We start from the raw sequence: 21,293 nt of genomic DNA, 5'->3' as shown, positions 1-21,293 counted from the left end.
GCTTAGGATCTACGCTTAGGCATCCAGCCCTCAAACTGTCACCAGAGCTGGCTGGTAGCCTCTGTCCTAGAACTCTCGACTTTGCGGTCATCATCTGTAACACTGCGCTGCAGTTTCTAACCTTAAGCCAACCACTTGCACTGTGGACTGTCAGGACCCACAAAGAGCCTGAACGGGGTCTGCAGCAAGACCTCTCAATGGGCAGTCTCTGTCTACAAAGCTGGTATTTAGGGGATATGGGCGTCCACATCTGTTACCCAGTCTTGTCAAACATGGGGTCTCTGGCACATCTCTGCCCTTGGGAGGAGTGTAGCTGGGGCCTCCCATCTAAGCTCTGAGTCATGGAGATGACGTGAAAGTCTTCTGGGTCATGTCTGCTGTGCTGGGTGCAGAGTCCAACCCTGCCAAGTGAGTTCTTTCCATATGAGCTCTTTCCTTCCCCATTTAATTGACATTTTCTTCAAGATCCTTGGACCAGAGAAAAGAAAGGTGTTGATACTCTTAGGGCAAAGCTTTTCATAGTGAGTAGCTGCATGCAGGAACACACAAACAACTTACCATGCTTCTGCCTTCAGAGCATGCCCAGAGGGCGGGGCAAGCTGCTAGAAACTGAAGTTTCATGAGTTGAGACAGTTATCAGAGGCACTGACTGGGTTCAGGACTGCTTCCTGGAGGAAGGCATGCTGCGTGAGAAAGGATTAATGCCCTAAGCCTGCCAAATATAACATATACACAGGACACAGCTAAATTGGAATTCCACAGAAAACAATGCCCCCTCCCTACCTTTTTTTTTTTAAGAAATGCAATTACATTCCAAATACTGAATGGGATATGGTTAGGTAGTAACCTTCTTCACCTTCCTGAACATTTGAAGTAGAGGAAGGTCTGTCCTGCCCCTGGCTGAATGAGCAGCCTCACAACAGGTCTGAACTTGGCAGGCTGGAGATATTTGGACAGGACCCTCCCTCGGCATCACTGCTTATCTGTCTGCAAGACAGGTGAGTGGTGAACCTCAAATGGCGGTCTAGGCAGCAGAGAGTGGGCCTTGGCTTAGAAGAGAGCTGTCAGGAACACAGAATCCCAAGCCCTGCCCTAGATCTGCAGGACCATCAGTCAGTTGATGTACCTGGAAACAGAACCTAAGGTCTTCGGCATGTTAGGCAAACTCCTCTGCGCCTATCTCAGCCCCAAACCCCTGTACTCTATGAGGATGGCTTTGTACTTTGGTGTACATGGGAGCAGTGGGGAGGGCATTGTATGAACATTTGAGGGGCATCAGGTGTCAGCCCAGAGTAGGGCCTCACTGTGTTGCAACAGCACTTCACCTTTGTGCTGCATTAGCCTTCAGAGGAGCCCTCCAGATAGCATGCTGTCACCACTTACAGGGGATTCAAAAAGGCAGTGTCTCTCCTTATGAGGCCATATGGCCAGTAAGTGGCTGTGATGGTCTGGCCCAGCCTCTATAACCATGCCATGCTGGGCACGCGAAGATGTGCTGCTCTATCCCAAAAGACCCTCTTTAGCTGGGCAGTGGTGGTGCACACCTTTATTCCCAGCACTTGGGAGGCAGAGCCAGGTGGATCTCCATGAGTTCGAGGCCAGCCTGGGCTACAGAGTGAGTTCCAGGAAAGGCGCAAAGCTACACAGAGAAACCCTGTCTTGAGGGGAAAAAAGACCCTCACGTGCCTTGCTCTGTAACTGTCATGGCCACAGACACCTTTATTGCATTCAGTGCGAATCCCTGCAGTTTGCTGGTACATGTGTAGGCAGTCAGGTGGCTGAGCTGGAAAGGCTGGACCTGTCCAGTTCTGGAGGCAACTCAGGAAGAATAAGTAATGAGTGTGTATGCCCAGCACAGAGCAGGTCTACTCAGCCCTCTTCAGTGAACCAACTTGCTCCTTCCTTTATCCTTGTTAAAAAGAGAGTGTGTCTCACAAATCACCCAGACACATAAAATAAATAAAATAAACAAAAAAATGAGAAAAGGAGATGAGCCAATCATGGTGGTGCACACCTTTAATTACAGCACTCAGGAGGCAGAGGCAGGTGGATCTCTGTGAGTTTTAGGGCAGCCTGGTCCACAAAGCGAGTTCCAGGGCAGCTAGGGCTGTTATACAGAGAAACCCTGTCTCAAAAAACCAAAAAAGGGAGAGAGGGAGGGAGGGAAGAGGGTGGGGGAGAGGGAGGATAGAAGAAGCAGTCTGTTGTAAATGGAAAAGTAGCAATTTGCAGGCCCTTCTGTAAGGTGAGCCTCTCACAGTCATTTTCCTGGGAAAGGAGGATAACAGAGCAGAGGCGTCTCCCTGTTCAAGTTCTTTCTACCTTATCACCATTTCCTCCAGGGACATCAATTATAAAGGCCAAAGTCCCTTTTGGGTTCCTCAAAAGCTGAGTCATTAATCCTTGGCAGATGCAAGCAGAGAATTAGTATGGAGCATGGAATCTCCCATGCTCTAGGTCCAGAGGTTTCTGGACGCACCCTGTCCCATTATCAACATGGTGTGACTATCTGGTCAGGATGCCATCCTCTAAGAAGCCAGAACTCCTTTCACCTCTTACAGGAGACCTTCAGATTTCCAAGTTCAAACTGATAAGTTTCAACTCGTCACAATCTCTGGTGACAACCACACTGGCATTTTCATCTTCAAATGTACCTGCGTTCCCAGGGAATTTGCACAGTAGGTCCCCTGCAGGACTGCCATTTCCTCCTGCCCTTCCTGCCTCTGCAGTCCCTCCAACCAACTCAAACCTCCAGCCAGCATCCTGGCTTCCCCATCCTGACTGTTTCCCAGTTTGGGAACTACCCAAATGTCAACCCTCTACCCTGGAATGTAAGCCTTGAGGAATACACAATGCTTTTCCTCCTACAGGCAGAAACAGATGGTACAAGCCCTAACTTGTGAAGTCAATTGTAGCTGAGGGGTCCAACTCCCCGCCCGCCAACCCCACCCCACAGACAGGGTTTCTCTGTGTAGTCCTGGCTGTACTGGAACTCACTCTGTAGACCAGGCTGGCCTTGAACTCAGAGATCTACCTGCCTCTAGGTGTGTGCCACCACTGCCTGGCTAGGGGTCCAATTCTTGATTCCCATAAATGTTCTTGCACGCAGACTGTCTTGTTCCTGATTATAAATAAGGTCATGGCCAAGGAACAGCAAGTTGCCCAGGTGTAAATGAAAATATCAGACTGAGGCAGGCATTGGTGGTGCACGCCTTTAATGCCAGCACTTGCAAGGCAGAGGCAGGCGGATCTCTGTGAGTTCGAGGATAGGCTCCAAAGCTACAGAGAAACTGTCACAAAAAAAAAGAAAGAAAGAAAGAAAGAAAGAAAGAAAGAAAGAAAGAAAGAAAGAAAGAAAAGAAGGAAGGAAGGAAGGAAGGAAGAAAGAAAGAAAGAAAGGAAAGAAGGAAGGAAGGAAGGAAGGAAGAAAGAAAGAAAGAAAGAAAGAAAGAGAAAAAGTTAGACTGTAGGGCATCCCCAGACTGGAGAACTGCCTGGTTTTTTTGTTTTGTTTTGTTATTTTGTTTTTCCCTACTGCTTGTCGAAGCCTCAAGCTTCCAGCAACTTCCCTGCCACTTTCTTCCTTTCCAGGCTTATCTTGCCAAGTGCCTCCTAGTCCCAGGTAGCCCATTCTTGACTCTACCATGAGTATACCTAGTGCTGGGCTCATCCTGTCCTAGTTTAGATAAGCTGTTGTAAGGTTAGAAACAGACTCCATTCCCAAACTGAGTCCAAGAGACAACCCTGCTAACCCCAAGCACCTGAATCTTCACACATGACAAGGCCATTTGGGCAGAGAATGAGTGTGCTAGACAGTTTTATGTCAACTTGACACAAGCTGCCGTCATTCGAGAGGGAACCTCAATTAAGAAAATGCCTCCTTATGAGCAGGCTGTAGGCATGACTGTAGGGCATTTTCTTAGGGACTGATGGGGAAGGGCACAGTCCATTGTGGGTTGTGCCATCCTAGGGCTGGTAGTCTTGAGTTCTATTGGAAAGCAGGCTAAGCCATTAAGCAGCACCCCTCCATGGCCTCTGCATCAGTTCCTGCCTCCAGGTTCCTGCCCTCACACTTCTGACGATGAACTGTAAGCTGAACTCTTTCCTCCTTGAGTGACTTTGATTATGGTGTTTCATCACACTAGTAACCCGAAGACAGTGAGCTCTACACTCTCCCAAATAGATTCAGAAAACACAGGGAATGTTTTCTCCACAGTCTAAGTCATTCCATCCCCCAAAGTGTAGGGCCTATTGCAACTACAACAGATTACCTTACACTTACATCACCTTTGTGGGACAGGATAGTGGCAGAAGTCTCAAGAATGATAGCTACTGCAGCAGACAACTAAGACATGTGGTCCTGTACCACTGGCCTGGCCAGCCTCCAAACCCTACCTAGTCCCACATGCTGCATGACCTCATCTTGACTAGGTTGCTTCAGTTTTCAATTATTTATATGAAGGGGTCACAAACGCTACAGTACGTATGTGGAGGTCAGTTCTTCCACCATGTGGGTTCGAGATCGAATTTGGTTCATACACCTTGCTGGCAAGCACCTTTACCTGCTGGGCCATTTTGCAAATCCCACCGAGTCACTTTTAAGCCTCCTCAAGGGTTGCTAAGTTGGAAAGCAAACAGCTGCCATGCTTTCCACCACAGCTCTGGTCCCACTCCTTGATGATGTCACACAGCAGAGCACAAGCTTCATCTCCCCCAAAAAAGCTCACTGGGGAAATCTTTCCATTATTTGGTTCTGGTGCATATGTCATTGCCATGGTAACTGAAGTGACAGGATTATAGATAGAAGCCATTGGAAAATGTATCCCGTTAAGAGCAGGCATGGAAGCAACATCCAACTTAGTGCACTCAACTGTCCAGGGTTGTCAACAAGGCAGGATGGGAAAGGCCAGGAGTTACTTTTTGTGCATGCTGGTACATGCTATTATGCATGTGGAGGCCACAAGTTGAGGCCAGAGTCTTCCTCTATTGCTCTCCAGCTTATTGAGATCAGGCCTTTCACTCAACTCAAGAGCTTGCTGTGTTAGCTAGACTGTCTAGCCAGAAGCTCCAAGGATTATTTACCCTCCCCGCCTACAAGGCCCACAATGGAGTTGCAGATGCAGACTGCCATACCCAGCTTCTACATGGATGCTAAGAGTGCAAACTCAGACCCTCACTACTTGCATAGCAAGGATGCTATCCATGAAATCACCTTTCAGGCCCCCAGAGTTTTCTTTGTCTCCAGTTCCAAGGACTTTTTCTCAATTCAACTGAACATGACTGTACAAACCCTGTGGTCATCGAGGCTCTGGAATACATCTACCCACTGACAACTTGTCGCTTTGTAGAAACTACAAACTCAGATCCCGTCGTTTACACCACACACGCTAACTATAACCAAAGACTCACTTTAGATTTGACACTTGTCTCTTCTCTTACCACAGCCTAGCCTAATGACGTCCCTGATAGGCAAGTGACAAGCAGAGAGCCACAGAGTGACACCGTAGTACAGGGGCACATAGGATGCAGGGCGAGCGGAGAATCACCTCCTCTGAATGCTCCTGTGGCCAGTGCTCTTAGGACACGGAGGAAGGGCGGCTGTGGTGGTATGAAACAAAGTGGCTCCCATGGGAGTGGCACCATTTGGAGGTGTGGCCTTGCTGGAGGAAGTGTGTCCCTGTGGGGGTGGGCTTTGAGGTCTCCTATGCTCAAGCTACGCCCAGTGTCACAGTTCACTTCCAGTTGTCTGTGGATCAGTATGTATAATTCTCAGCTCCTTCTCTAGCACTACATCGGCCTGCTTGCAGCCATGTCTCACCATGATGAGAATGGACTAAACTTCTGCAAATGAAAACCGCCAAATAAATGTTTTCCTGTATCAGAGTTGCTGTGGTCATGGTGTCTCTTCACAATAACAGAAACCCTAAAACAGGTGTCATGGGTGTGCATTCATTATACTACCACTCATGTATCTGAAACAGACAAGAATTATCACATCTTTCATCCAGGAAGGGAAGCCAGCTGCCTTGGCTCCCAGGGCTCAGTGACTTTTCCCTCTGAATGTGAACATGAATGTGCTGGTGAGATCCAGGGGCTAGTGGTCAGGAATGCCCTTACCTGGGAACACAAATCCATTTATCAGCTGATCTGGATCAATAGAGCTACAGGAACTAGCTACAGGGCTCTGGGTCAGCCATGGCCCAACACTGGACCAGCAGCATCAGGACAGGCTTCTCATGGCTTCCACAGCTGACCTCTGTTGGCCAATCGAGGTACTACATGCAGCAGCAAAGCCAGACAATACCACCTTTGGAAAGTCTGCCAACTCACGAGACTTGGGAAAGCAGTCTCTTCCAAAGGCCAGAGGTTCACAGCCTGGGCAGCCAGAATCTTTATTCTGTTAAGCAGCAGGATGGCAGCCCAGCAGTACCAAGGAGGTGGGGTGCCCAAGGCTGCTTCTTCAAAGTACAGTCTGTCCAGTCAGTGAGCATCAGAGTGTTCCCACAAAGAGTGGGGAGCCCACTCACTCCATCTAGGTCAGGATGCCAATTCAGTGTCCTCAGGCCCAGGCCATCTCAGGAGGGCTTTGCTGTGGGTTTAGGTTTCTTTCCCCTGTGCTTGAAGTCACGCAGTGGGTTCTGGGTCTTCACCTTCTACAGAGGCAGAGTCACAAGTTAGTTGGAAGAAACACTCAGATGGTCCCAACGGAGTGAACAGTGCTGGCACCTGGCAAGACCCCTGTGCCACAAGCCAGAGACTACTAGCTGCTGCAGACAATGTGAGGGAGACCAGCTACTGTCAGAAGCAAGGGCCTTCGGGCAGCTGTGCGGAACCACAAGCCCACAGCCCTATTCCTGGGGTCCCATCCCTCCCCCAGGCAAGGCAGCTGCTGAAGATGAAGGCAAGCAGGGAGGAGCCCTGCTATTGTCCCAAGACGCCCAGGAGACAGACATACCTTAGCCTTCCTAGAGGGGGGCAGCTTTCTCCGTTTCTTTCGAGGATGCACAAGGCCACGAAGAGCGGCGGGAACTGGAAGAGATCCTGGGCCTTAGGGTAGCCTCACCCCTGCTTCTCAACTGCAGCTACAGTCCCCTCTACCCCAAGACACCTGGCCTCCAGCACTGTCCCATCCCCTTCTCTGTGCTACCCTATACACCTGCAGCACAGGCTCCAATCCTGACCCAAGAAACGGTTCCAGCCAGGCGGTGGTGGAACACACCTTTAATCCCAACACTCAGGAGGCAGAGGCAGGCGGATCTCTGTGAGTTCAAGGACAGCCTGGTCTACGGAGTGAGTTCCAGGATGGTCAGGGCTACACAGGGAGTCTCAACAATCCAGAGGGAAGAAAGAGGGAAGGGAGGGGAGGGGAGGGGAGGGGAGTCTACATGTGACCGTACATGGCAGCACGGCTGTTCATGTTCACACATGCTGTGCTGCCTGGGTCTCTAGATCCTCTCACATGCAAGCTTTCCCAACACCAAGCACAGGGGCTGGTGGAAGATGGCCAAGAAAAGGTAGGTCACTTCCCCAGTCTCCTCATCCTCAGCAACACTCACCCAAGTAGTCAGGGACATTGCCCAGATGAGGCTTTACCACCGCAGGGTGCAAGGGCAGATCATGGCGTAGCAGCTGGAGGTCCCTGGGATTGTCTTCAAAGTATGTCTGACAGGCAGAGAGCGCTCAAAGTTAAGAGGCACAAAAGCGACACAGTCCAGTTTGCCCACCACTTTGTTCCTCGCCCTCCTTGACAGCACGGACCAGGACCGAATTCTCATGGCTTGCACAGCTGACCCTTGCTGGCCTAACAAGGCACTGCCTGCTGCAGCAATGCCAGATACCACCACCTCCTGGAAATCTGTCAACTCTGGAATGTAGTTCCTTCGCACATGCCAGAGGTGCGCAACTAGATTTAGTTCTTCTGACTCCCAACCACGGGTACAAGGGCATGCCATGCCCTGCACAAGGACACCCTTCTCTATCACACAAACAACAGCTCTCTGAATCACAGACGAGATTCCTCATCACACCCAAAGCCTCTTCACTCTTCCCAGTGTCTGTGTAACATCCAGGTACGGCCTGTACACTCGAAGGCCCCTTGTGGACCCTACGATGGGGCTTCCATCTTTGGCTCCCTAATAGTGTTGTAATGAATGTGCATGAATGCACATCCCCACCCCTACCCCCATCTACACTCACTTGTGTCTAATGCCAAGTGCCCACCATGAAGTGTGCCTCTCCCCACCCCCAGCTGCCTTCCTGTTTCCCTGCCAAAGGCCAGCACACTGCCCAGCTCTCTGCTTCTCACTCCCCAGAGCTTGGCCAGCCTTCAAAAAGGACAGCTCCCAAGCTTGCCCTCACCTTGAGCTTCTCTGAGTGCAGAAGCTCCTCCTTGATCTCCTTCAATCTCGCCTCTCGAATGGCCTGTTTGGTCACTGAGCGCATGGCATCCTGTGGGTAGACCAGGGGTCAGACATCAGCCAAGTGTTCAGCAATGGGGTACAATCCCTGGGTCATAGTCCATTCCTCAACCAGCCCCCTGCCCACCCCAGTGTTGAGCTTACCCTGCAGCGATAGCGAAAGCTCTCGATCTCCTCCATGTGGAACTGGTAGGGAAGCAGGATGGGAGCCTCGCCCTCTGGGGAGAAGGCAGCAGTGAGGGCAGGGCCATGGAAAGCCTTCCCTGGAAGCCTGTTGCTCCTCTTCTCTGAATGAGGCTATCCCCTGAGATGACTCGGCCTCACTATACTTGGGTCTAAGAGCAGTTCCCAAGATGCTTTGATCAAGGGTGTGTCCTTGAGCCCCGTGGGCCATCACAGCCTCAGCCTCACAACCCACCATGCACATGTCTGATGCCTGTAGATGCCAAAGGAGGGTGCAAGAGCCACAGACAGCTATAAGCTACCAAGTGGATGCTAGGGACTGAACCTAAGTCCTCTAAAGGAGCAGCAAGTACTCTTAACCACTGATCCATTCCTTGATTTAAAATAGCAACAACAACAAAAGGGTCTTACTATAGATCCCAGGCTAGCTTCAAAGTGTCAATCATCAGGTCTCACTCCCCCATGCTCTTCAATGACAGGGGTGCATCGCCATACTAGGCACTGTGGTAGGTTTCAAGGTGTGATGGGAGAAGCCTGGCTTCTAGAGAACATGGAGCAAGGGCTCTTACCTCCACTGAGAAGCGCCTCAATCTTTCCCAAGGAAGACCGTTCTGTGGGCAGCACAAAGGTCAGAACTATGCCTGGGTTGTTGGCTCGAGCTGTCCTAGAGTGGGAGGGGATCAAACATCACTGCATCACTGGCCTGCCCACATCACCCCAACTCCTTCAGCATGCCCTGGCTCACCACAGTGCCATCCTCCTACCTGCCAGCTCGATGAACATAGGCTTCCGGAGTGGGGGGAAGATCGAAGTTGAGTACAGCAGATACGTGGTGGAAGTCTATGCCCCGGGCCACACCTGACTCCAGATCAGAGGCCCTGGGGACACAGCCCAGAGTCAGCCAGATCCTTACCCTCTGGAAAGGCATTCTCAAGCTCAGTCTCTAAACTACCTTGTAAGCAAAGCTGAAAGACCACCAAACTTGGACATTAGAATTAGCTCAGGGCCAAACCCTTGCCCTGATCTCAGTTGTGGGCAATAGCAGAACACAATGACCCACAAACCAAGCCTCCGACCCTGAACCCTTCAAGCAGGCAACACCTAGAGAGTGTCCCCTTCCCCCTGAAACATGTTCTCTGCATATCACAGGCACATGCCCAGGGCTGACTGGGCCATCTCCCTCTGTGAGTCAGCTCACATCAACCCATGCCCAGCCTGACACTGTGCTGTACATGCAGGCAGAGCCCTGACCATCTTCTCTACTTCTCCATGTCTGTCCAGGGAGCTAAGCAAGGGCCTACAGGACTGCCTAGTATAACCATCAAGAGTGTCTGCTCTATGCACTTTGGCTTTAGTCTTACATGTGCAGAAAGGTCCTCTTGGGGGATAGCTGACGAAAGAGAACCGTGGACTTACTTGTCTCCTTTGGACCCTCGGCCTCGCCGCTTGCCTTTGACTGGGGGTCCCAGGATTTCAGCATCTGTTGCTATGACACAATCATAGAAGCCCTGGTTGAACTGTGAGATGATGTGGCACCTGCAGTCCGAGAGGAATGGTCAGCCTGCGGCCCAGGGCTTCTCCCAGTCCTAACCACCATCCTTTCTTTCCCACTTTGGCCTCTTTAATCTCCTGTATCATCCTCAGGGCTGTGCCTCAACTTCCTCAGTTGGAAATGGAATAATGGGCTGCAGAAAGGGTTCAGTGGTTAAATTCACTGGCTGCTCTTCCAGAGGATCTATGCTCTATTCCCAGTACCAATATGATGGCTAACAAGTTGTCTGTAATTCCAATTTTAAGAGCTCCAACACCCTCTTCTTGCATCCACAGGCATCAGGCATAAATAAATACATAAATACATGCAAGCAAAACACCCATGCATATAAAAAATAAAAATAATTTCTTCCCCTAAATGGAGCACCACTAAGTATTTCAGCGTTGTGAGAAATACTCATCAGGTATGTTGAGTCTGAGCCCCAGCAAGTGCTTAAAAAACAGGAACGAAGCCGGGCAGTGGTGGCGCACGCCTTTATTCCCAGCACTCTGGAGGCAGATCTCTGTGAGTTCCAGGCCAGCCTGGTCTCCAAAGCAAGTTCCAGGAAAGGCATAAAGCTACACAGAGAGACCCTGTCTTAACAAACAAACAAACAAACAAACAAAAGAACAAAAACAGGAACAAAGCCGGGCAGTGGTGGTGCACGCCTTTAATCCTAGCACTTGGGAGGCAGAGGCAGGTGGATCTCTGTGAGTTTGGGGCCAGCTTGATCTATAGAGAGAGTTTCAGGACAACCAAGGTTACACAGAGTAACCCTGTCTCAAGAAAAAAAAAAAGAGAGAGAGAGAGAGAGAAAGAAACAAGAACATGAGGCTGGGTGTAGCACTCCGCAGCTGAGCGCTTGTCCAGCATGAACAGGCTCTGGGTTCACTCCCTAGATTGCAAAGGGAGGAGAGGGGGGAGAAGCTGTGTGAGCCAGCCCATCGCTTTCATCCCAGCACTTGGAATACTGAGGCAGGAGGGCTGAAGTTCAAGGCTAGCCTGTACCACAAATGAGCACAAAGCCCTATCTCTTACAACAAGAAAAAAACTAACTGGGTTCTCCTTCCGTGTTTCTTCTCAGCTTATCTTCACCAAGACACAGACCAGAACACACCTGGAGCGCAGCGGGAGTTCTCCATTGAGCACGCAGGAGGGGATGCTGAACTGTTCCAGGAAGAGGCGGAGCCGGTAGCCCCTCTCCAGAGTGTTGACAAAGAGCAAGGCTTTGCCCCGAACCAGTGACAGCTTGAGCAGGGCGTAGAGCAGTAAGAATTTGTCTTCTTCGGTCTCGCAGACCACCTGGAACTGCTGCAGCTGGTCTGGCCCCGGCAGCTGGGACTCCTGCAGCTTGAGGGTGACCTAGGAAGATACATACGCCTGTGATCAGGAAAGAACGGGAAGACGCGCTACGCTGTGGCCACCGCTGCCTCACCAGCCAAAGCACCCACATGAGTGCAGAGCAGACAGTGAGCCATCACCCCATCTCCACTACACACACACCCTACCCCCCGGGGTTGTACCTAAGAACTCAAAGCACCCTAACTACTGTGGTATACAGAAACTATACATATGTACTATTCATGTATACTATACATATATACACACTACACACATATACACTATACACAACATCAGTGCACACAACAAAGACAGTGACAGGAGACAGCTCGCAGCACAAAAGGCCTACAAGATGGTCCTGAAGACCGGAATATATACAAGAAGAGAACTCTGATCTTAGAATTTTGGCTCCCCTTGAGGACACAGCAACCCCAGGTAAGCCTTCTAGGCAAAGCATAGTTTGGACTGGGGACACCTAGAGATATACAATCATTTTAGGTGACTTCCTTTCAGTGACTAAGAACCAGGAAGAGCAAGCACACCCAACAATAGTCCCACCCCAACACCAAATGTTTCCTCTGAGAAGGAACACAAGCCTCCGAGTGTCCCCGGCTCCAGCTCCAAATGCTCCCTCAGCACCCCTTACCGGGTTATGCAGTACCAGCTCCTTCAGAGCTTGTACGTCCTCATTGAAAGTGGCCGACATGAGAAAGGCCTGGTAAATCCGGGGCAAGTGACTGAAGGCAAAAACAGGACGTGGTCAGGCTCCGAGTCCCGCCCATCCCACTCCAGTCCAAGTCTAGACTCACGGAGGGTCCCACTAGGAGCCACTTCCATCTCTTGCTTACCAGAGAAGACTCTTGAGTTCGTCTTCAAAGCCAAAGGAAAAAAGAAGGTCAGCTTCGTCCACCACCAGCAGCTCCAGGGAGTCTCGGAGTTTCAAACTCTCCTGCTGCAAGTGGTTTAATATCCGGGAGGGGGTCCCCACCACCACATCTGGCTTCTCCATCAACATAGCTCTGCAGGTGGCAAGTTACAGGTAGCAAGAATTTAGCAGCCAGGACCTCACTCTGGCAGACCTGCCTTCTCTTGCTGTTCACAAAACCAGAGCCACATCTTTGCGCAGCTCTGTCCCTTTAGAACCCGGCAGCTTTCACCTACCTCTGAGAAGCTGTGTCTTCAGCAGCTGAGACATTAGCCACGCGCACATCCCGGGCACAGTAGGCAGCCAGCTGCTGAATCATGGACTGGGCCTGCCGGGCCAGCTCCTTAGTAGGAACAAGGACAAGGCCTCTCACAGCCTGTTCCGTTACGGGACCTGTCTGTAAAAGGCATGAATGAAAGACTGTTAAAAGTGCAGTCTCGAAAAACCAGAAAAAAAAAAAAAAAGCACTGGGTCCTGCCGGGCGGTGGTGGCTCAAGCCTGTAATCCCAGCACTCGGGAGGCAGAGGCAAGTGGATCTCTGTGAGTTCGAGGCCAGCTTGGTCCACCTGATGCTTTTCTCTACCTCCTCCGAACTGTGGGGAGCGTACAATACAATGACTTAGCTATGTTCTGATAAACTCTTTTTCTTTCTTTCTTTCCTTTTTTTTTCCCCCCGAGACAGGGTTTCTCTGTGTAGCTTTGCACCTTTCCTGGAACTTGCTTTGTAGACCAGGCTGGCCTCGAACTCACAGAGATCCACCTGCCTCTGCCTCCCGAGTTCTGGGATTAAAGGCGTGCGCCACCACCACCAGGTTCTGATAAACTCTTAATTCTGACCACCTCAGAACACTGAATGGAGAGCTTTCACCCAGCACTGAAATTTGAAAATAACTTGGTGCGTGTCGGAAATTAACACAGACTAGGTATCTAGCTGATGTGTACTCTCTAGATAAAATAACGGTTTACTCAAGATTACACTACGGCTGGTGATAGTAGCAGCAAGGCCTGGGTAGACAGCCAGGGAACCTAAACTCCAGCTCAGAGCTTATGCCGCAAATGGTCCTGGTTCTCTCTAGCCCGCCAAACACGAGCAAGGGAGCAAGAGAAACCTTGGCAGCACGGAGGGACCCTTCCCTCCCCAGCCTTCTGGGGCTTCCTTCCTCATGCCCACCGCCCCTCTCGCTACCTACCGCCTTCTTGTGCAGAAGCAACTGCAGCATCGGAAGAGCGTAAGCTGCCGTCTTCCCGGAGCCTGTGCGGGCGCGGGCCAGGAGGTCCTTCCCCTCCAGTGCCAGAGGTATGGCCTTTTCCTGGATCAGCGTAGGTCGCGACCAGCCCAAGTCGGCGACGGCCTAAGAAGGGAGAGGACGCGGCTCAGGCGGCGCCGAGTGCGGCGGCACGCCGGGTCCCAGCTCCACAACCATCCCCCGTACCTGCAGGAGCCGGGGATCCAGCCCCATGTCTTCAAAACCCAGCGCTTCTTGGTCCTCCATGGCGTGCTTCCGTGCTGACAGTGCGCACGCGTAAGGGCGGGACAAACTACCAACTAATCAGTTCCGGAGGAGCCGTCACTTCCTGGGAGGTTTTCCGTGTGGGCATCCAGTGTCGTAGCAAATTGTGCCGTGCGCAGGCGCAGAGGCGGTCTCGGAGCGCCCTCAGTCTTCGGTGTGGGTCCCCGGGCGCCCCAACCTTCCCTGACGCAGAGTGGCGGGGCAGGACTTGGCCTGCTGAATGAGGGTTAGGATCCGACCGGTTTTTGTTGTTGTTGTTGTTGTTTTTGGCTGAGGAGGAGGAGGAGGAGGAGGAGGAGGAGCAAGGCCGCCACCTAAGGCATTTGCGAAGAGGAGTTAGTTAGAGGTCTGCGGGTAACCAGTGTGAGGAGCCTCTGACCGTGCAGAAATCACGACAAGACTGTTGACCTATTAAGATAAATGTTAAGCCCAGCGGTGGTGGCGCACGCCTTTTAATCCAGCGGTTGGGAGGCGGAGGCAGGCGGATCGCTGAGTTCGAAGCCAGCCTTGGCCTACAGAGTTCCAGGACAGGCAGAGAGCTACACAGAAAAAACTGAAAAAAACAACACAGCTGCTGTGAAGACTCTCGCGGATCCCGCCACACGTCCTGCTGTCTTTGACAGCTCGCGGAAGTGCTAAATTGACCCGGCCCCTTCCTGGGACCCGACTTTCCCAGAAAACCAGAACCAGAAGGGCTGCAGTCAGACAGTGTTACCACATGCCGGCTAGGCCCAGTCTTCCAGAACCCCTTTCCCCGAGATGTTCTTGGGACCTTTTAATTCTGTTTTTCTGAAACAGGTTCTCACTGTTTAGCTGTGGCTGGCCTGGAATTTGGCCGGTAACCAGGCTGGCTGGGACTAGAGGTGCACCACCTCGCCTGACCTCTTAAACACTTTCTAATGCATACAAACTCATACAATGAAGTAGGCCTCCAAGTCTAGTCAGGTGGTGTCAGCCTGGGGCTGAGCACTCCCTGCAGCCACTTTCATCACAAGAGACCTTCAAAGAACTCTGCTCCCTTCCCCGAGGATTAAAAGCCCTTCCTTCACCTTGCCACTGTCTGGCTCTTTAGTAAACTGCTCGCCCGAAGGTCACCTAGTCTGGTCTCAAACCTAACAGTTTATTGTTTTAAGCCATCTGGTAATTTTCGTTAGGGCAATAATAGAAGAGATTGTCGGTGTCTTTTTATAGTGACCGTCTATTAAGAAAGAACAAGCACTCATGGTAACACGAGTGGGCTGAGCTGAAGGGAAGACCAACAGAGGGTCTTGGGAAAACGGCTCCGTGTAGAAGTCCCCCCTAGCATGCATGGTGCCTTAGGTTCAGTTCTCAACCAGCAGCAAAGGAGAGAGAGAGGAAGACTAAGCCGAAGGGACACTTAAGATAGGTCTAGATGCCTAACTGCAAAGGCTAGTCCCTGGCACTTGTGATTACAGTGGGCTCACCCTGATGACCTATACCAGTGGTTCTCAACCTTCCTAACGCTGCACCCTTTAATACAGATCTTCATGTAGTGATGACCCCAACCATGGAATTATTTTTGTTGCTACGTCATAACTCTAATTCTGCTACTCTTACAAATTGTAATGTACATATCTTTCTCTGATGGTCTTAGGCAACACCTGTAAAGGGGTCGAGGATGGCATTCATAACTTCAGGGATTAGAAGAGATGCACAGGGGCAGTCATTCTCCTGCCCACCATACTCCTCATATACAAGCCTGCATCTGGCAGTACTTGAGTGCTGCCAGAAATCTGTTAAGTCTCCAAGGTGGAGCTGAAACGAATCAGCAGGAGAAACCCTGCTTATGCACAGGGGTGTGGTATGGTGGTGGTGGTGGTGGTGGTGGTGTGTGTGTGTGTGCACGCGTGCGCGCGCGCTCCAGTGTGTTCACTGTTGGACAAGCCCACCAATGCCTGGCCTTTTCTAGCCTCTTACTCTCTCAGGTCCAGAGTCTGCTCTGCTGGCTACAATTCTGGAGACATCAACAAACACAGCAGAAACCTATCTCTTCTCAAGAGCCTCACACTACAAGTCCAAACATCTAAGTCATTAAAAGATCTTATTTCTGGGCATGTTGACACACACTTACAATCCCAACAGTTGGAATGCAGGGCCAAGAGGATCTTGACTTACAGACCAATACAAGTGCTACCTCAAGGCTGTCCAAAGACAAATGAAGGCATTCTTTCTGTGCATGGTGGCATAGACCTTTAATCCCAGCACTCCAGTGGCAGAGGCAGGTGGATTTCTGTGAGTTCAAGGCCACCCTGGTGTATACCAAAGCTACATATACTCTGTCTCTAAAACTAAACAACTTCTCTTAATATCTAACTTCTCATACTAATTTTTGTTTGTTTGTTTTTGTTTTTCGAGACAGGGTTTCTCTGTGTAGCTTTGCACCTTTCCTGGAACTCACTTGGTAGTCCAGGCTGGCCTCGAACTCACAGAGATCTGCCTGTCTCTGCCTCCCGAGTGCTGGGATTAAAGGCGTGTGCCACCACGGCCCGGCCTCATACTAGTTTTTTTTTGTTTTTTTTTTTTTTTCCCCGAGATAGGGTTTCTCTGGGTAGCCTTGGCTGTAGCTCTGTAGACCTAGCTCTGTAGACCAGGCCTGAACTCAGAGATCCACCTGCCTCTGCCTCCCAAGTGCTGGGACCAAAGGCATGTACCACCACCACTCAGCTTCTCATACTGATCCTAAACTGAAGAAAACTGCAAAACTATTTTGAGTACCAGAGGAATTTTTCTGGTGGTTAAGTGGCCATCCAGAATTAGAAATAGGAAATAGGAGGGATATGTAGAACTTTTCTTTTTATTTTTTTGCCTTCCTCTTTGCAAACTAAAAAAAAAAAATTGCATACATTCTAAGTGTAAAACAGGTTCATATATAGCAGAGTACACAGAAATAAGGGGAGAGTTTGGTTCTATAAGTCAGAAAAAGAAATTTAATAAATATTCCAAATAAATATATAATAAAACTGTGAAGTAAACTATCAGAATGGGCAGCTCCTGGCATGAGGTTTCTACAGAAGGGGTAAGGAAAGTGCTGTTTATGACCCAGGGGCTAAGAAGCCCATGTCTTTGCTTTGTCAGTTCCACGCTGACCTCTTCTCTACTAGGGTGACCTTTCAGAATGGGTAAGCAATCAAAACATCCACTCCCAGGCCAAGTGGCAGAATGAATGCCCATTAAGTCTACCTCACTTTTTCTATAAAGGCAAGCAGTCTAGGCCAGTGACCTTACTGTTTTCTTTCTTTCTTTTTTTTTGCATCCCCTTTGCCCACAACCTATTATTTTAAATCAAACATAGCTACTATATTTTATTTCATTGGGAAAAAAAAATCTGTATCCAGAATCAAAATCCGGTTCCCTTGAAGAAAATATTTCTGTCAGGTGTGGTGGCACATGCCTTTTTAATCACAGCAGTTGGTAGGCAGACATGGGTGGATCTGAGGCTAGTCTAGTGCACATAGGGAGTTCCAGGCCAGCCAGAGCAACAGTGCGAGACTGTCTCAAAAGCAAAAGAGAACCCACAAAACACTTTCCATCGCTTACGTGAAAGCAGAGGGACCGAGCCTGCTCTGAGTCACTGTCACTCTTTTCCGACTCTGTGACCCTGTGGGACTGGACTCACACATGTTCAAGAGAGCTCCTCTTGGCCTTCTAAGACGGACTTTAGAGTAACTACCGTACCTGCTTTCTGGCCCCAGACTGCTGAGTCTGAGCACTTGAGGGTGGTTATTCAAAACGTGTGAATAAGTACAATGCATAAGGTCTGGATTAGTGTTTTTGGATAGTTACAGGCAGCGATGATTCAACCAGGAAGGAAAATATATAATTTATCCAAAAATAGTTCTAAAATATAGAAAAACATCTCAGTCCTTCAGGGCCAAGAACTGCCCCTTATTTACATTCACAAAGATTTGAGAGAACTTAGGACTAACCCAGGAACACTGAGGCAGGGCCTCCTCCATGGGGCATGCCAATTGCCTACTAAACAAGCAGACAAACAGAAGAGCATTTGGACATCTCTTCAAAAACAGAGGAACACCAGAGGCAAAAGAAATGACTTGATCTTGGGTTAATTCCAACGTCTCCCAAACCCTAAGGCAGATTTGGAAAGCTCGGGCCAATGCTTGTTTCTTGGAGGGTCAAAAGGTAGCTGATCTCAATGGCTTACTGCCACGATACCAATGTGACACATTGTTTTTTCATTTTTCCTCCTCAAAAGCCAGGTGGACAGGGACTAGGTAGGGAGATTATCAAATAATTGAGGTAAAAGGGAAAGGTTACATGGCAAGAGCCCTACACCAGCTTCTTGGCCTCAAAGAAGCTCTTGAGGTGGCGCATCTGCCAGATTCCAGTGAGGATGAGGATGACAGTCTGGGCGATGGACCACCACAGGACCCTCTGGTTGGTGCTCTCACTGGTCAGGCGGAAACGTTCTTCACGATACTGCATGGGACAGTGAACAAGGGATTAGAATGGACAGGAAAACACAGTCTGCTATTATAAGGTCCCTCTATGTGTGTGACTGCAGACTCTGAGACCAAATGTCTCTGGAATACCACCTGTAATTCCATTAGGTGGCTAGTCCCCCCACTGAGACTGCCCCTAGGAAGGAAAGTGATGTCCCTCTGCAACTATCTCTGCTAGGACTACAATAATGCTTCTACAATAACAGCCAGTGGAAAACAAGCAAGCAGTTGGAGTTCTTAGATTGTACACTGATCTCTCTAGACCAGTTCATACAATTTAGAAGTAACTATCCAAAGCAAGATGGGGTCTCTATACACAACAGACTATTATTCAACCTTAAAAGGAGAGCTCTGCAGCTGGATGTGGTGGTGCACAACTTTAATCCCAGCACCTGGGAGGCAGGGGCAGGTGGATCTGAGTTCGAGGCCAGCCAGGACTACACAGAGAAACCCTGTCTCAAAGAGGGGCAGGGGTGGGGGATAGCTCTATAGGCTAGAAAGATGACCAGTGGTTAGGAGCGCATACTGCTCATACTCTTCTTGTAGAGGACTCATGTCAGGTTGGTCACAACCACCTGTAGCTCTAGCTCCAGAGGATCTGATGCCCTCTTCTGAACTCAAGGGACACCTCTACCACACATACATAAGCCATACATACATACACACACACACACACACACACACACACACGATAAGAAAACAAATCTTTAAGTGGGGGGCATGATGGAATTCAGAGCCCTTATTTAGCCTATAAGATATTGAATGTCTATCACTGAAAAAAATAAATAAATAAATGTGAAAAACAGAGTTATGACACACTACGAGACAGATGAACCCTGGACACATTGTGATAAATGAACTAAGACAGTTGCAAAAGGATTCCACTAAGTTGAGTTACAGTGGTCAAGACCATAGGCAAGAAAGTACAACAGCAACATGGGAAGTAAGTGGGGAGTCAGTGTTTAACACTGATCAGGATCACAGACAAAAACTCAAAACCGCAACTAGGGAAGTGCTTGATGGGTTCAGATTCTCTGGGAAGGCGGAAGTTAGGCAGACAGAAGGTAGACATGGCTGCAACACAATATGAATCTACTTAATGCCACAGTATTATACACTTAGAAACAGTTAAAACGTTAAGTTTTATATGTATTTCATAACAATAAAAAACAAAAACAAAACTAAAGGGTCCACAGCCACACCACCCTGAACCCTTGAGATCTGATATCAGAAGCTAAGCAGGGCCAGGCCGGGATGGAAAATTCTGGATGATGTAGCATATATGTGTGTGTGTGTGTGTGTGTGTGTGTGTGTGTGTGTGTGTGCGCGCGCACGCACGCACATATAAATGTATGATGTAGTGCAAGTGTGGCTCAGTGGTAGAGATCTTGACTAACATTCAGGTGAGGCCCTGGGTTCAACCCTCTGAAAAGCTTAACTCGCAGGTAGGGAAGGCCCCAAGCAGACACACTGCACGGTGGGTTCAAAGGTCAATCGCAACCTCCAAGTGCAGAGCGATCCACGCCCTTACCCTCTGATAATCCTGCTCCTTCTGGATCTGTTCCACCTGATCAAGCAACTGGCGAGCTCGAAGCTGCAGCTCCGTTAGCTTGTCCTTAGCAGCAATCTCAGGGTAGTTGTTGGCATGCTCCCCAACCTGGATGTCCAGGTGGACACGCTACAAGGAAGCAGGAATGAATGACCAGGTGCCGCCCACCGTCTGGTACTGTTATGGAGTCCGTTCTTGTCTCTGGCTGAGGCAGCAGGGCAAGCCCGGTTTGCCCAGTTGTGACTGTGCCCACCCGCCCCGCCAAAAGGGCAAAATGTAAAGAAGAAGAAAAGTTGGCACTACATCAACTTGGGAATAAAGGGAAAACCCTAAGCCTGAGGATCTTACCAGTTTGCCTCCGGCGAAGAGAGCCATCCTGGTGGAGTTGGAGTGCAAACAAATCTGATGGTCACCGGGTGTGTGGGAAGTGAACGTGAAACGGCCCTCGGAGCCATACTGCCGGGACAGCACCACCTGCAATGTGCATCAGGCCCCAACTTTACAACGACCTCTCAAAACGCAAGACCTGAGACCTAGGGGCCTTTTCTCAGGACCAAGGCGGAGGACGTTAGTGGGCAGCTGACACCCGCTAGAGCCTTCCGGGGGCGGGAGGGGGACCTCACCTTGCTGTCCGGGTCCTTCACTTCGACATGCATGCCCAAGCCAGGGGTCGAGGGCAGGAAGACCTCCTTCTGCTTGTCCCACATCTGGGTTCGATAGTTGCCTGCGGGGCAGACACACAGTCACGACCGGGCCCCCAACAAGCGGCCCCGGGGCGCTGGACAGGGGACCTGGCGCCCTCAGGGCACCCTCAGCGTGGGGGCGAGCAGACAGGGAAGGAGGGGCGCTTCCGAGGGCCAGGCGAAAACAAAGGGCCTCTCCACCCTCAGCCCCCTGACCGATGACCATGGTCTCGTCGGGTATTTCCTCGATGAAGCAACGTTTCTCAGTCTCGCCGATGTGGAAATAGAGCCCGCGGGCACCCGCCGCGCACACAGTAAGCACCAGCAGCGCAAACCGCACCATCGCCGGTAGCCGCCGGACCCCGACACCTGCCATCGCGCCTCAACGCCGCGCATGCGCAGGTTTGCGCACTGCTCAACGCTTGCGCACTGGCGCGAAAGCGGAAGTGCGCCTGCGCGGTGTTGCGGGTCCTCCGCTCCCGTACGGGGTTCTGTCCGTCCCGCGCAATCCCAAACCCTAGTTTTGCAGGGCTCTGCGCCTGCGCACTTCCTAGCGTAGCCACACGGAGGTAAAACGCCTGCGCGTGGATGCTGCCCAAGGCTACGGTCCCTAGTGGTTGAGCTAAGTGCCCTTGCTATGCACCGCTCCGCGCCTGCGCACCGTACAAGGAG

General features: G+C 50.4%; 2 protein-coding genes across 2 annotated transcripts; both read right to left on the bottom strand.

Annotated features, from left to right (window-relative positions):
- Positions 1–5,928: 5,928 nt before the first annotated feature.
- Ddx56 (DEAD-box helicase 56) lies at positions 5,929–14,166 on the bottom strand. The gene is made up of 14 exons (XM_036200818.1): positions 13,831–14,166; positions 13,588–13,749; positions 12,634–12,794; positions 12,321–12,491; positions 12,119–12,209; positions 11,249–11,493; positions 10,017–10,136; positions 9,365–9,478; positions 9,170–9,264; positions 8,562–8,635; positions 8,359–8,448; positions 7,557–7,662; positions 6,956–7,029; positions 5,929–6,653 (listed from the first exon to the last, which is right to left on the bottom strand). Exons 1-14 carry the CDS (start codon positions 13,888–13,890, stop codon positions 6,576–6,578), a joined length of 1,641 nt encoding a protein of 546 aa, XP_036056711.1. The 5' UTR covers positions 13,891–14,166; the 3' UTR covers positions 5,929–6,575.
- Positions 14,167–17,169: 3,003 nt separating this feature from the next.
- Tmed4 (transmembrane p24 trafficking protein 4) lies at positions 17,170–21,039 on the bottom strand. Its single transcript, XM_036200817.1, has 5 exons — positions 20,838–21,039; positions 20,562–20,662; positions 20,287–20,412; positions 19,921–20,067; positions 17,170–18,366 (listed from the first exon to the last, which is right to left on the bottom strand). Exons 1-5 carry the CDS (start codon positions 20,995–20,997, stop codon positions 18,217–18,219), a joined length of 684 nt encoding a protein of 227 aa, XP_036056710.1. The 5' UTR covers positions 20,998–21,039; the 3' UTR covers positions 17,170–18,216.
- Positions 21,040–21,293: the final 254 nt, after the last annotated feature.

The sequence above is a fragment of the Onychomys torridus genome, chromosome 10 (genome assembly GCF_903995425.1).
Source record: "Onychomys torridus chromosome 10, mOncTor1.1, whole genome shotgun sequence".
Classification (NCBI taxonomy): Eukaryota; Metazoa; Chordata; class Mammalia; order Rodentia; family Cricetidae; genus Onychomys; species Onychomys torridus.
The sequence above is the reverse complement of the archived record's forward strand: the minus strand, read 5'-3'. Positions and strand labels throughout refer to the sequence as shown.